At 41.7% G+C, this 15539-nt stretch overlaps 2 protein-coding genes across 2 annotated transcripts in view; both read right to left on the bottom strand.

Annotated features, from left to right (window-relative positions):
* Nucleotides 1-15539, bottom strand: part of GDAP1L1 (ganglioside induced differentiation associated protein 1 like 1) — a 434104-nt gene that overhangs the window by 261011 nt on the left and 157554 nt on the right. The gene's annotated exons all lie outside the window — the stretch shown is intronic.
* LOC121927685 (thyrotropin-releasing hormone receptor-like) overlaps nucleotides 8215-15539 on the bottom strand; it is a 46542-nt gene continuing 39217 nt past the window's right edge. Inside the window, exon 2 of the mRNA XM_042461512.1 lies at nucleotides 8215-8595. Within this exon, the coding sequence (XP_042317446.1) occupies nucleotides 8215-8595 (381 nt within the window). The remainder of the gene's footprint in view (nucleotides 8596-15539) is intronic.

Raw genomic sequence — 15539 nt, 5'->3', positions numbered from 1 at the left:
ATGAAATCCATCCCTGATAAGCATGAACATAAGTGACAAGACTTTTTAACCAGGGTGGGCAACCTATGTTGTTGAAATGTTGTTGCTCTCCAATTATCAGCCCCAACCAGAACAGCCAGTTGTCAAGGATGATGGGAGTAGTGGTCCAACCATAGTTATGGTAGAAGATACAAGTTGCCAGTACTTGGTTGTGGACTTCTTTTTCTCCTTTCATTCCTTCATTGGTAAATTCCTTTGTTTTCTCCCATATTTGAGTAAAATAGAAAACAAGTCTAGAAAAGAGCACTAAGACAAATTCACTCACAAAGCTCTGGGCCATGACAGATGTCCCTACATAATGGGAACTGCACATAAATGTTTTCACTGTTTGCTTTTTTTTACCATTTAAATTTCTTCTCCCAAGTACACACCTAAGAAGATACCTAGGGGAAAGAGGCACATTTGTATTTGTTCAAGTACATTCTTTAATTCTTACAATTCCCACTATAAAAAGCCATCTGTTATCTGTAAGGCGCCAGCCTTTTTCAGCCACGTTGTTTTGTCTGACTAAAATTAATTCTCTTCCTGTTTACTAATGCTTCTTTCACTGCTGGGCCACCACATTGTTAACAGTAAAAGAGAAAACAACAATCACCTAAGGAGGTATTCAAGCTGTTTACTGGTGAGGTGCCATTATTTCCTTACACAGAAATTGTGTTACTGTCAACAGTGGTGTAGTGGTAAATTTGAACTTGAGGCTCTCAATAGGACAGTCTCTATGGCAACACCCTATGGAGATTCCAAAAGTGTGGGTAGCTGTGTTGTTCCAAAACAGTTTCTACACTTTTCATTGCCACCAGGAATAGGTCCTTTGTAAAGCCATCCCAAAATAAAGTGGGCCTTTGGTATTTGCTGTGGTTTGGTTCCAGGACCCTCATGTATACCAAAATCTGTGGGTGTTCAAGTCCCACCATATACAGTAGCATTGAAAATGGATTGCTTTATATAAAATAGCAAAATCAAGGTTTGCTTTATGATATATATATATGGAATAGCATAGTTCATAACATAATATTTCTGGGAAAATCTGTCCCCTCATTACTGTAAGAATTGCAGCTAAATTCAGAGGGACCAGAGGAGTCCAAAGTGGATGGCAGCTGATGCCATAGTCCCTGCTAATCAAAAAGTCCTGGGGCGTCAACTCTGCAAGCCCTGGTTTCACTACAGCGCTGGTTGTCAATGGTGTGATGGAGCCAGGACTCGCAGTTCTGAAGTTTCACAGTTTCTTTTTGTCCTCTTTCTCTTTTGATTAGCAGGGATGAGAACAGCTTGACTGGAGTGGTCCAATCAATCATATCAGATAACCTTTGAGCCATGACATTACAACAACTGAACTATCTCACAGGACTTTTGTGAGGATAAAAGAGGTGGGAAAGAGACAACCATGCACACTACATTTAGTTCCTTCACAGAAAGGTGGATAGAAATGTAATAACTAAGACACAGTAACATCTTGAAAATAAGAACTGTGCTTCACTTTAATACAGATTGCCACTGTTCATGTCACTGCCATCATTGCAATACAAAATACAATTTGTGTACACACGTGCATGAACAAACACACAATGACCACACCACACCAACTGCAAATATGTACAAGCTATTTACAAGATCCATTGCATATCATGAAGACAATTTAACCAACACGGGTGTAGCTGCCAGTACAAAAAGGCTAGCAGCCAATAGCAACCCTGCAGACACAGCAACACCAAACAATGCACAGCAGGACAGAAACAAGACAGTGTCTATACCCAAGGAAATTTATTGTGGGGAGTCTAACATGATTCAAATTGCAATTTAGCAAACAACAATGAGGAGAGCAGTCACACTGACCTTTAAAGCTATCGGGGAACATCATTAGTACTGCTACATGAAGCAAGTTAAGCCGTGTTTTTAGTGTGCCTCATGCTGTTATTTGGGTCATTACTTCAGTTGTGAGTTGGGATGTATTATCAATACCATACACTAAGGTAGTTGCATGTCACTATTATGCACCCCAGGCTCCTTGCACTCTGCCAGATCGTTTTTCATGTTCACAACAAAGCCAGTTGGGAAGGGCCCATAGCTCACTGGCAGATTATATGCTTTGTATACAGAAGGCCCCAGGTTGAACACTGGTGGGATCTCAAATAAGCAGAGCTCTTTGGCAGAAGAACAAGGAGAGACCTCTGCCTAAAGCACTGCTGGGGAATTCTAGGAGATGTAGTCCAAAAGAGCAACTCTTTCAATGCCTGCTGAAAAGACTCTGACAACTGAAGCAAACATAGGATGGAAAGAATATTCATAATTATTTGTTCCCAGAGTGAAAAACAGGTTTCCAAATAGTGGGGAAGAATAATATACCAGTGAGAATTTCTCATAATTTTTTCTGGTACACATGTATCATGAAATGTTGTGGAGGAATTATTTTGCAGGGGAAAACATAGGTTTTTGTGTGAAAACCAAAACCAAAAAACAAACTGTTTTCTGCACTTAAAACATTGGCTCATTACAAACAGGCACCCTAGGACGGACTCAGTCCGTACTAGGGTTAGAAAGGGGCGTCTCTTCCAGACGCCCCTAACCCTAGCATGGGCTGAGTCCGTAACAAATGGTGGCGGGCGTTCTACACGGCCGCTGCCATTTTGACGTAACGGACGCTCTGCGTCCGCACGTCGCGCCCTGGAAGTGACGCCACAAGTGCGTGACTAACGCCTCGCGGCGTCTTTTCCAGGGCCCAGGAAGGAGCATGATTTCTGCGCTCCTTCCTCGGAGCGTCTGGGAGCCGCGCAGTTTAAAGGCTGCGGTTCCCGGACGCTGCAAGCGGAGGCGGAGCAAGACCGCCGCTTCTCGGCGGTATGTAACCTGACATTGTTTCTGATGTAGACAAGCTGCTCAGAAAAAGGTGGTTGAGAGGGCGGTTGCTCTTCAGCTCCAAGCTGTCTTGGATGAAGCCGATTATCTAGACCCATTTCAAACCGGCTTTAGGACAGGCTTTGGGGTTGAGACCGCCATGGTTGCCTTGACCGACGATCTGCGTCTGAGCATCGACAGGGGTAGTGTGACCCTGTTGGTGCTCCTAGACCTCTCAGTGGCTTTCGATACTATAGATCACGGCATCCTCTTGGACCGCCTGAGGGGGTTAGGTATCGGGGGCACTGCTTTGCAGTGGTTCCGGTCCTTCCTCTCGGGTCGGTCCCAGAGGGTGCTGCTCGGGGACTGTAGCTCCAGTAAGAGGAACCTCACTTGTGGGGTTCCTCAGGGGGCTATTTTGTCCCCGATGTTATTCAACATCTATATGAAGCCGCTGGGTGAGATAATACGGAGTTATGGTGCTGGGTGTTATCAGTACGCTGATGACACCCAAATCTATTTCTCCATGTCTCGTTCGTCGGCCACGAATTCCAATGGCATCTCTTCTCTCAATGAATGTCTTCAAGCAGTAATGGGCTGGATGAGGAAAAACAGATTGAAACTGAATCCAGATAAGACGGAGGTGCTCACGGTAGCGGCCCCGAAACCAAGAATTGGGTTGCAACCTCCAGTCCTGGATGGGGTCACACTCTCCTCCAGTGACTGTGTTCGCAGTTTGGGGGTGCTCCTCGACTCGTCGCTCCTGATGACAAATCAGGTAAATGCGACGGTCAGGAGCGCCTGCTATCAGCTTCGGCTGATACGCCAGCTGCACCCTTTTCTGGAAGTAAGGGACCTCGAAACTGTTGTGCACGCACTGGTAACCTCACGCCTGGACTTCTGTAATGCACTCTACTTGGGGCTACCCTTGTGCTTGGCTCGGAAGCTTCAACTGGTACAAAATATGGCAGCCAGGCTTATTTCTGGTACATCTAGGAGGGACCACATTACTCCGGTTCTGAGGTCCCTCCACTGGCTGCCTATTAGCTTCCGGGCCCAGTACAGGGTGTTGGTTATTACCTTTAAAGCCCTAAATGGCTTGGGTCCAAGCTATCTCAGGGACCGCCTCCTCCCGTATAATCCTCCCCGCGCTCTCCGGTCCTCTGGGAGGAACTTACTGCAGCCTCTAAAATCTAGGCTTGCGGCGACCTCCCAGAGGGCATTTTCTGCTGTCGCCCCCAAACTCTGGAACGACCTGCCGAATGAGATCCGTCAGTTGACATCATTAGACAGCTTTAAAAAAGCTGTCAAGACGGATCTCTTCCGGCAGGCCTTTCCAGATTAACCATCCCGGCCTGGGCTCCCTGATCCCCTCTTTCCTCTCGTGGCCCCATCTTCAGTGATGATTGAGGATCTCCAGAGGGACACCAGGGTTTTTAGTTTGTTTTAACTATATTTTATGTTTTCATATTGTGTTTTTAATCTGTCATATTTTTTAATACTTTTATAAGGAGGGGAGGGATTATAATGTTTTTAATTTTATATTTTACTCTGTTATAATTCACTGTTGTCAACCGCCCGGATTGGTTCGCCACAGGGCGGTATACAAATAAATATTATTATTATTATTAAGTTTTCCTCCACCAAAACACATGGTTTCTCCACAGAATAATTCCTTCATGATAACTTGGGGATATCTGAATACTGGGACAATACTGTTGAGAAATATTCACTTTCTCCCATAGCATTATTCTTCCTCACATGCAAGATGAAACAGTTGAGAATTTACATTGTTAGAACAGCCCACAGGTGCCTTGTGGACTGAATGAGGGACATCTTCACCATGATTTCAGGGCAAAGTACCTGGCTTGGCCTATTAGAGCAGGCAGTACCTCCAACTGTATGGTCTGGAACAATCCTGATTAATCCCCTGTCATCCCACTCTTTCTGAAGCTTTAAAAATATCCCAGTTTCTATCTCCTCATCCCAATTTTCCCTGTTGTCTTCAGCTTACTTCAGTTGCTGCAAACTGAGTTTGAAGTGCAAAAATAGTTTGCACTCAGTTAACTCAACAGAAGGGAGAGAAGCGAGGTGGAATCTTGCCCTTCCCTGTAGACTCAAGCAAAAGCCAACTGCTGCAGCCTCTTCTAGCATGTGTGTTTCGTTCCCATTAATACTTAGGGGAGGCAACATACATAGGATAAAATAAATTAGAAAAAAATTAAAAGAGTAATGAGGAGAAATTGCATGCCTGACTCTTTCTGAAGTCTTTATCCTGCCCATTGTGTTGCTTACAGGTGTTCCTGGAAAGCTGCATCTGCAGCTGACAGAGAAGCACATGATATTGCAAATGTCAGACCATGTTATGGCTAAAATTGCATTGGGGGGAAAGTGGGGCACTGTCTGTAAGCTCTGGCCCCTTGGTTCCATTCCTATTTAACTCACTGCTATTGACATATTGGAGCAGACTGTCTGAAATGGAAAGCCTGCTATATGTGTGTAGACTTCTTGATATGGTTGGAAGTGGAGTGCATTAAGGGAACAATTGCAGGTAGGGATGCCATAACCCGGCTGCAGGCGTGCCAAACCCGCTTTTGGGGGTGCTGGCACGGTCACGGTACGGTTTTGTGCCAAAACCGGGTCTGCCCCGCCTGCAGCCACCTCCGCCCCCATGCGCACCTTCTTTATGGCTGCAGCTGCTCATGCAGCCAGCCGGCCACCCACTTCCACGTCCGCCTCCTCCTCCTTCACCCCCTGCGTGCTCCCTCTGGCCGCGGCCGCCCATGCAGCCGGCCAGCCAGCCAGCCAGCCGCCTCCACCTCCTTCTCCAACCTCCTCCTCCTCCTCCCCCAGGCATCCCCCTTGCCTTTCAGGGCCGCGCGTGGCTGACTGGCCACCCTCCCCCTCCTCCTCCTCCTCCTCCTCTGCCTCCTCTTCGGCGACCCTGGCCCTTGCCGCGCGCCAGCCTAAAATAGGAGCTGGCCCCTTAAGGAGGCAGAGCCTCAGAAAAGGAGGAGGACTCTGGGCTAGAGGGAGGGGAAAGGGCTCTTTGTCTTGCCCTACCCTCCCTTCAAGACGAGGCCTCTGCACTCTGCACACAAGGTTAATGAGGAGGACTTCCTCCTCAGAGTCTGGGCCTGAACAGCCCGCCCCTTCTCCAGGCCGGAGCCTGTGAGGGCTGGCAGGGGGTGGGGCTGTTCCAGCCCCAGTCTGCCCTCATTGGCCAGCCAGGCTCCGAAGGAGGAGCTCCTCCTCTGTTGGGCCGGGCTGCAGCCAGAGGGGAAGGAAAGGGCCATTTCCTTTGCCCTTTTTTGGCACCAAGGAGGAGGAGGAAGAGGAGGAGGTGGGTGCCCATTTAAAGTATTTATTTTGGTTAAGTGTGCTCTTTTTAAAGTGTTTATTTTTATAAAGTGTATTTTTAAAGTGTATTTTTCCAGTATTTATTTTAATTAAATGTATTTTTAAAGTGTATTTTTTCCAGTATTTAATTTAAATTAAATGTATTTTTAAAGTGTTTTTTTCCAGTACAGTATTTATTTTAATTAAATGTATCTTTAAAGTGTTTCCCCCCCAGTATTTAATTTAAATTAAATGTATTTTAAAGTGTATTTTTCCAGTATTTAATTTAAATTAAACGTATTTTTAAAGTGTTTTTCCATTTATTTATTTTAATTAAATGTATTTTAAAAGTGTTTTTCCCTAGTATTTAATTTAAATTAAATGTATTTTTAAAGTGTATTTTTTCCAGTATTTATTTTAATTAAATGTATTTTTAAAGTGTATTTTTTCCAGTATTTAATTAAATGTGTTTTTAAAGTGTATTTTTTCCAGTATTTAATTTAAATTAAATGTATTTTTTTTATTTATTTAAAAATACTCTTTACATACTTATATATACATTCATTTAAACTAAACACATAACATAAAAGAAAAAAGAAAAACAGGAAAAAGGCATCATGAATAGTACATCTCCTTCATAAACTTATAAAAACAAACAAACAAACAAACAAACAAAAATAAATAAGTGATTGTCAACAAACAACACGACAAATCAAACCATACAAATAAGGGAGTCTTCCGGTTTCAGATCCCTCCAATCGGCTTTAAAGTTCTTCTTTCTATGTCTATACAGCTATAAATTTCTTATTTCATTCCTCGATCTAAATCAGCTTTCCTTACAACACCATTCATTAAATTTCCCCTTTTCTATTTTCTGTTTATCTAGTAGGTACTATGGTATCCACTGCTCATTTCATTCTCTTATTTATATCTGTTGTATCAAGTACATCTAGGGAGTACCGGCTTTCCTTTTATTTGATCTCGGAGGAGACTACCACTCTTCCCGTCTTGTCATATCCTAACCTCCCGCTATACCCTTATATTTGAGAGCTCTAATTCATGACCAACATGGTTTAAACTGAATCATTTGGAATCACGATTTGGTTTAAACCATAGTGGGAATCATGGTTTGCACCATGAACAAGATTCTGAGCCTTATTTATCTCCATATATTATAACAAAATTATTTCCCCTTTACTTAAAATGGGTAGCTTCCAGGATTCTGTAGGATGGAGCCATGGCAGCTGAAGTGGACTCAAACTGCTACCATTCTGTAGATACATACTTAGGAATCTGTGGTATCCAACCTACAAAATTGCCCCTTCCAATGACTTTCAGCTCCCCCTCTCCTGACATGGGGAGCAGTGAGGTCCAGCTGACAAGAATTTAATAATGTATAAAATGAGAAGAAATTCCATTTTGGGCAAAGCGTATCTTGGAGGTTGCATGTACCTACAGGGCTATTTTTATGGCCCTCAGAACTCCACAATATAACAACAACAACAATGTTCCTACAAATATTTTTGCCCCAAATTTACTTGAACTAGGAGGTATGGGGGAAAATTTGTCATTTGCACCTACACCCCAGGCTATTAGACCCAGAAGAGATCTTGGGGGGGGGGGGGGGGACAAGACCAGGAAGTGAGCCAGAAGTTACTTTTCCTGCTGAAAAAAATGGTTTCTTCTGAGCCTAAAATGATTGGGTAGGGCAAAATTTTGACAAAAAATACCACACACTCCCTAAAGGATGTTCAAGGGCATTTGAGGTTAAAAAAATGATTTTTCTGGAGAATGAGGCTCTCCAAGTCTTGGATTTTTAATGTGGCCCCTTAACTCCCAACAGTTGTGTTTCCCTGCCTACTACAACATGTAGCAAAATGTTGGTCACCATTAAAGCTAATTTAACTTTGAAACAAACCAGCTGTCCATTTCAAACACTATGTCAAAATGGGGAGAGGGTGACGCTAGAGCTAAAACATGCTCTCCATCTTTTACATGACCTGTTTACTTGGAAGATTTACTTTTCTTTGCAGCTGGTGGGTAACCATTGATGTCTTCTTGTTCTGTGATGTCATGCTCTGAACTGTCATGGGAATAGTCCTTCATGGTGCTGTAGAAGACCGGGGCATTGAACTGAGTAGTGCTTTCAGTTCTCTTCCTCTCACATTTACATAGCTTTTTGAAGGCAGCTCTAAACTTTTGAGACATTACATTGTAAATTATAGGATTAATGGCACTGTTCAGGTAGATGCAGAGCCTACAGAAGAGGACAAACCATATGTTCAAGTAAGGAGGGTCCATGAAGGAGTTGACCACCACCAGGGTGCGGTACGGCATCCACAAAAGGGCAAAGAGGATCACCACCACAGCCAGCATCTTTGTAACCTTGAAAGATGTAAGCAGAGAAAGAAAACAATTGAATTTATATCTCCTTCAACAGTATTAAGATAATTTAGTTAACTATGGTGAAGAGGAAAAAAATTCTTGAATTAACCATTAGAAATGGTTTGAGTGCTGGACTAGCACTCTGGGAGACCATAGTTCAAATCCCTGCTTAGCCATCGAAACCCACTGGGTGACTTTGGTCAAGTCACACTCTCTCAGATGCACAGGAAGGCAAAGACAAACCCCTCTGAACAAATCCTGCCAAGGAAAGCAGGTGATAGGTTCACCTTAGTATTTTCATAAGTTGGAAATGCCTTGAAGGCACACAACAACAACTACAACAACAACAAGTAATTTACCAAGCAGAATCCCATCACAGAAAATTTATATAATCAGTTATTTTTCTTTTTAGGATGCATAAAATAGAAAAATAACTGACAATATACTCAATTTTCTATCATGGGATGCATAAAAGATGCCTAAATGCCCCATTCTGCATGCTCTGCATTATATGTAAGGATTTCAACGTTTTCATATTTTTGTATCTGAAGCCAGGCATGTTCTTAAGTGGTCATAATAACCTTTGGAACACCAGGCAAATTTTCCAAACAAAGGACACAGAGACCAAAGACATGTGGAAGGACCCAAGTAATACTGAGACAAAAGCTAAACAGGTGCACTGATCACTCCTCCCTCCCCCAGGCTCTCTGCACGTCTTTTTGCAACAAGAAATAAAGGGGGTCTCATTGCAGGAATGGCAGTAAGCGTACCCCCTGCTGTGTTCCCAGCCAACTTCCCTATTCATCTTTCCTTGGGTTGTCCCAGTCCAATCACTGTTTCTGTAATTCTGTAAAGACATCAATTAATCCGGAATTCCATTGTTGATTCCTGGGAAGACCATCAGGTCTTTGTTACCTTGCAAGACAGCACACCGGTTAAAGATAGTATCCTAAAATATCAGTCCTAAACCTAGATTCCTTGCATACACAGCTATCTCAGTGTGTGTGCTCCATGTATTAACTGTGTTGCCCTCAGACTCTAGTCTGAGCCACTTCCTGCTTCCCATGGTCTACTCTTCAGGATAGGTAAATATTGCCCTCTCTATGCCCCTCAAACTCTACTATCCAATTTCCATATCCTCATTTTGGTTAGCTCTGAATGCTGTCTTAATTATTATCATGTGTTTGGTTGCACTCTTGCATATTTCTAAAGGCAAACACACACACACACACACACACACACACACAGGTGTCCCCCTCCCCCAGTAATGGTAGTGTGTAATAAAAGCTTTCCAATGTTCTCTTTTTTTGGTTAGTGAATTTTACTTTGAGGGCTGAAATATCAAAAATAATTTTGGTTATCACCCTCACCTTGTCATTTGCTTTTTCTCTATTCAGTTTCTCTTACGATATATTTGTGTTCTGCAGATATTTCTAAAGGAATGTTATACAACAAACACAAATCTCGTTTCATTCATTGCAAAGGACTAAGAGATAGCTAGTATTCTGAAGAAGCAACAATGAGAGTGCAAATACAGAGTAACATACAGAGTCTGACCACCAGTATGATACTGAGTTAAGGTCATGGGCCTTCTGAATGGGCTATATGCATGATTACATAACAGTGGACTATACAGACAGACTAACTAGAAGGACCAAGGAGGAATGAAGAAAGTAGCAAGGATAATACATGACTTATCAATATGTGACTTCAAGGCATGCACATTACATTTATACTACAAGCACATGCCACTATGATCAGTGCTCAGGGAGAGGGGAGATTTGGAATCTGGAAGGCAAAGCTTATATTCTGGATGGCTTGAGGCACCAGATCATCTGGGGAGCACTGGTTTACACTAATGGCCAGTGGCTCTCCTGGTTTCCAGACCAGAGAAAATCCTAGGAGTTCCTTCCCTGAAATAGGACAACCAGAGATGGAACCTGATATGTTTCTTGTGCAAAGTCTTTGCTTTACCTTGGGTGGGTCACATACTTTCAGCCCTAGAACAGCCTGTGAGAGGGTCACCTCAGGGTTGCCATAAATCGGAAATGATTTGAAGACACACAACAAACACCAAGCCATTGACATACAGCCCTTCATTGAAGAACGAAGCATGAACACAGATTTAAATGCAACAGAGGAGAAAAGAGGATGCCAATTATGACTGACATAATGACTATTATTCAAAGATATAACTTAGCTAACACAAATAATGTTGTGCTCACAGTCATGTGGTCCCAGACTGCATGCAAAAAGGGAAATCCAGTGGAGTTTCCAGATGTGCAACCAGATGTTCATTCCCATGACACAATTATAGCACTATTGCTCCACTCACAAGCAATGTTTCCATCCTATGGAATCTTGGCGTTTGTAGTCTGGTAAAGCACAAGACCTCTCTGGTTGAAAATTGCAAATGCCTCTTCCTAAACAGCCAAGCCCAAGATTTCATTGGATGGAATGACTGCAGTTAAAGTGGAATAATTGTGCTATAACTATATAGTGTGAATGGGTCCCAGTTGAACAATTGTTTGTGTAATTGGTAACACAATTAGTTTTCTCCCCAAGGACTATTAGAACATAAGCACTACCATTTGGAAAATAAAAACAGTAACAGAAGCCTCAAGTGCACTATTCTTCTAACCAAACTTTCAAATGATTTAAAACCATTGGTCCAAAACACACTGCAGAAATAATCCAGGTTGACACTGCTTTAACTGCGTGGGCTCAGTGCTAGGGAATTCTGGGAATTTCGTGAGACATTTAGCCTTTTCTGTTAGAGAGCTTTGATACCACAATAAATTACAGTTCCCAGAATTCCCAAACACTGAGCCAGGGCAGTTAAAGCAGTCTCAAACGGTATTATTTCTGCAGTGTGTTTTGGACCATAGATGTGTAAAATGACTCAAAGAAAAAAGAAAGGTTATTTGAGCGAACAGGCTGAGATTTCACATATTGAGACAGGAAAATCGGTAAACAAAATAGTACAGTGATCAATATAGAAGAGAATGAGATTCTGAATAAGTTTATAGTATACTTGGTTCAAAAAGAGTGAATCCTAGAAACTTTACAGTGAGCCTGGCAACCATGGCTATAGAATTAATGGAAGTTGAGAAGGAAACAAATACATAGGAGTTTATCACATGGGAGGAATTTCTCTTAATTTCAAATGAAAAGAAAGTGGGGCCAGTACGCATTCATGTGAATTTGCTAGTTCAGCGAATTTACGTGAATTTGAATTGCATTCAAACTGACTTCCCATTGCACAAAAATAGCTTGCCATTGCCCGAAAATGCATGTGATAGTCTATCACGCAATAACGTTAAACCCCATGATTGCATTCGGATTGCCATTGGATTATACTTCCAATTTCCCTTGTCTGATAAACTCCTTAGAATCACAGAATCTTAAAATTGGAAGGGACCACAAGGAGCATCCTGTCCAACCCTCTGCCAAGAACTATTTGATGTTCTTTTGGTGCCTGTTTATCAAACCATTTCCTGTATTGCTATGTACTGTGTATGTGTTATCCTACTTGAGAGTATGTATTTTCCCTGGAAGAAGATTAACCATCCATTATGAAGCCAAGCCCTCCCTCCAGTCCATCTGCCTTGGTCCAGGCCTTGGAGGTAGAGAGGAACTGCTGGACCTCTTACCCTTTCCCTCCACCACTCCCTTCTCCTTTTGTGTCATGTCTTTTTAGATTGTAAGCCCGAGGGAAAGGAACTGTCTAACTAAAAAGATTGTATGTACAGCGCTGTGTAAATTTACAGCACTTCATAAATAAAGGTTAATAATAATAAAATAATAATAATAATGGAGGAATACACAATTACAGCACTCTTGAAAGATGCCTATCCAGTCTCTGTTTAAAGATTTCCAAAGTTAGAGAGTTCACCGAGGCAATGTATTCCACTGTTGAACCATTCTTACAGTAAAAATGTTTAGGTAGAATCTCTTGTAATTTGAATCTATTGGTTCAGGCTCTAGTCTCTGAAGCAGCAGAAAGCAAGCTTCTTCCATCTTCTACATGACAACCTTTCAGATATTTAGAGATAGCTATCATGTCACCCCCTCAATCTTTTCTTCAAGCAAAACATATCCATCTCCCTAAGTCATTGCTCATAAGGCTTAGTTTCAGACCTCTGATCACCTTGGTCACCTCAGAACATCTCAGGACACTTTCCAGCTTGTCAATATTCTTCTTGAATTGTGGTGCCCAGAACTGGACATAGGATTTCAGATGAGGTCAGACCAAAACAGAACAGAGTAGCAGCCCCTAGGCTGCATGGGCAGAGTGTGTGAGGCTTTCCATTGAGGCATGAAGATGGTGGCAGCTGGAATGCTGGAAGAATCCAAAATTTACCATGGGCAAATGTAGCTCTGAAAACTATACTTCTGCATTGCCACTAACAAAAGCAAAAAGGCATATCAGAATAACAATAAAAAAACCCAAGAGGGTCTAATTATAAACACACAGTGAAACGATTTCTTTCTAGACCCTGTAGATTTTCCAATCCACATAAGTATCACAAAAGCAAATTGATCTGCTGTTGGCTAATATCAAGCCTTCACACACCCCAACAAGGATCCCATATCTGGCATATGAAAAAAACAACACTCCTCCTCCTAATACACTGTGTGGCTAAGGAACATATAGTTCACAAGAACATTAGCCTGCTGAAAACAAGAAAGCATTAAGAGGTTAGCTACTGTTCATTTCAGTCACCTATTCAATAGGTGCCCTCTCTAATGCACTACTCTGGTATTCAAAGTCACTAATCATATAATATCAACAAAGAGCTATTTGGAGAATGGATGATCATCCTTTATCTCAGTATGTATTTCTTGAATTCAAAGGGATGTATTCTCTCTGTGCTAGTGGAAATAATGCTTGCATACTGAAGGAATATATGCTCTTAAATGTAAAAGAAAGTGCTGTTGCAGGGAAATGACTTGGGGCCCATAATCTAAAACATATTTGCTAGTGATTAAGCATACAAATGCAAATAGATAAATAGGTACCACTTAGGTGAGAAGGTAACAGTGTTCTGTGTAGTCAGGCTGGCCACATGACCACCGAGTTGTCTTTGACAATGCTGGCTCTTTGGCTTAGCAATGGAAATGAGCACCGCTCCCTAAAATCAGTTACGACTAGACATTCATGTCATGTCAATTTATCTTTTTTAAATGCATAAAAGAACATTGGTATCTCACTGCTTGCCTTTCTTACAAATTCATATTCCATTCTTTGTCTCACTGGATCTACCTGCCTGGCTTAAGATTTTAAGATATTATGTTTAATTGGAGACCCTGGAGTGAGAAACTGATCTTTTATCAGACTTGTTCCATGGACTATCAACAATTTTGCTTCTTTTATAACACATGGACAAGGCCACTTCTAATCACATAGGTTTCAAATTACAATATAATTTATACTTAAATTATGGCTTGAAATGAAGTGGACCAATCACTTGGGAAAAGCATGTCAAAACTACAGCGGTACAAAATAAAACACAAGATCATTGGTAGTGTAGTGGGAATTTCTGAAATACAAGCCCACATCATAACAGTATTTCTAGCAACCCCATCTCCAGAAGGGTCTAAATCCATCTGTCTATAAGCTGCATCCACACTGTAGAAATAATCCAGGTTGATACCACTTTAACTGCCATGGCTCAATGCTATGGAATTCTGGGAATTGTAGTTTGTTGTAGCACCAGAGCTTCCTGACAGAGAAAGCTAAATGTATAAAAAAACTACAGTTCCCAGAATTCCATAGTATTGAGCCAGGGTGGTTAAAGTGGTGTCAATCTGGATTTCTGCAATGTTGATGCAGCCTATATGGTTCAATTTCTAATAGTTTTCCTCCCATCTCAGGTCTTTTATATACCAAACGGTCTTGCCCATTCAAGATCAAGCTCCCCCCCCTTGCTTCGGATCATGATAGTGATAGCTCAAAGCAAGCCATTATCACTTGGAAAATCCATTTCTACTTCAGCTACTGTGGGATTTGCAGATAAAGCTCAGAAGGGGTGGCAGATCATATCATAGTTCTGCTAATCAAATATTGTGGGGGCTTCAACTTTGCAAGTCCTGGCTCCACTGCATCTCTGGGAGCTATTGAACCAAGCAGCAGGCAAAAGAACCTCAAAAATGATTCTAAGGAAATTCATCAATAGCTTAGCTTGGCTTGACTATAGCTTGACTATAGGATTTACCAGTGACCTCTATCTAGTCACTTATCAGATTTTGATAAGGGAGAGAATGGACTGATATTTGAATCAAGAAAAAAGAAAAGGGGTGAGAAGGAGGTTTCTCTTGGCTCACACATCAAGTGTGAAAGCACAGAGAATTCATCTTAAAAATAAAGTATTTTTCAACAACAAAAATTAATGTAAAGCACATACTGCAAGCAGTATAATTCACCCTAACAAAAACTGCTACATGATTGCATACAGTAGCATGCAACAAGTGCATTTAACTTAATGCAGCATTAGACTCCCATTTCAGATACTGAATATATGAAAAGTCATCTCAAAGGTTTGTGATTACCACGGTTGGAGACTGAGAGAGGCAGAATGATTTGTTGATGAAGATGTTTTCTCGGTAGCCAGAAAGATGCAGGTGGCAAATCGGATGTTGCTACTAATGATGGCACTCATGATGTAGATTCAATGCTACTGATATTTCGATCGGGGAGGAGTATATTCTTGCACACTCAAGAAAAACAATTAGCTTGAATGAAAAGTTAATAAGAAGTAAGATACAATCCCACTGCAGAAAATTAGCAACTGATATTTTGAGAAAGGCGACAGTCATTGTATACTTCCAGGCAGCATGAAATCAAACAAGTCAAGTCACTTTAGCCTCTTGGGCACACTTTGTAGTTGCTGCTCTGGGTAGCTTTAAAAATTTAATTAAGGATATTTCTATCTTGTTTATTG

The sequence above is a fragment of the Sceloporus undulatus genome, chromosome 4, assembly GCF_019175285.1.
Source record: "Sceloporus undulatus isolate JIND9_A2432 ecotype Alabama chromosome 4, SceUnd_v1.1, whole genome shotgun sequence".
Taxonomy (NCBI): Eukaryota; Metazoa; Chordata; class Lepidosauria; order Squamata; family Phrynosomatidae; genus Sceloporus; species Sceloporus undulatus.
This window is presented reverse-complemented; position numbering and strand designations above follow the sequence as displayed.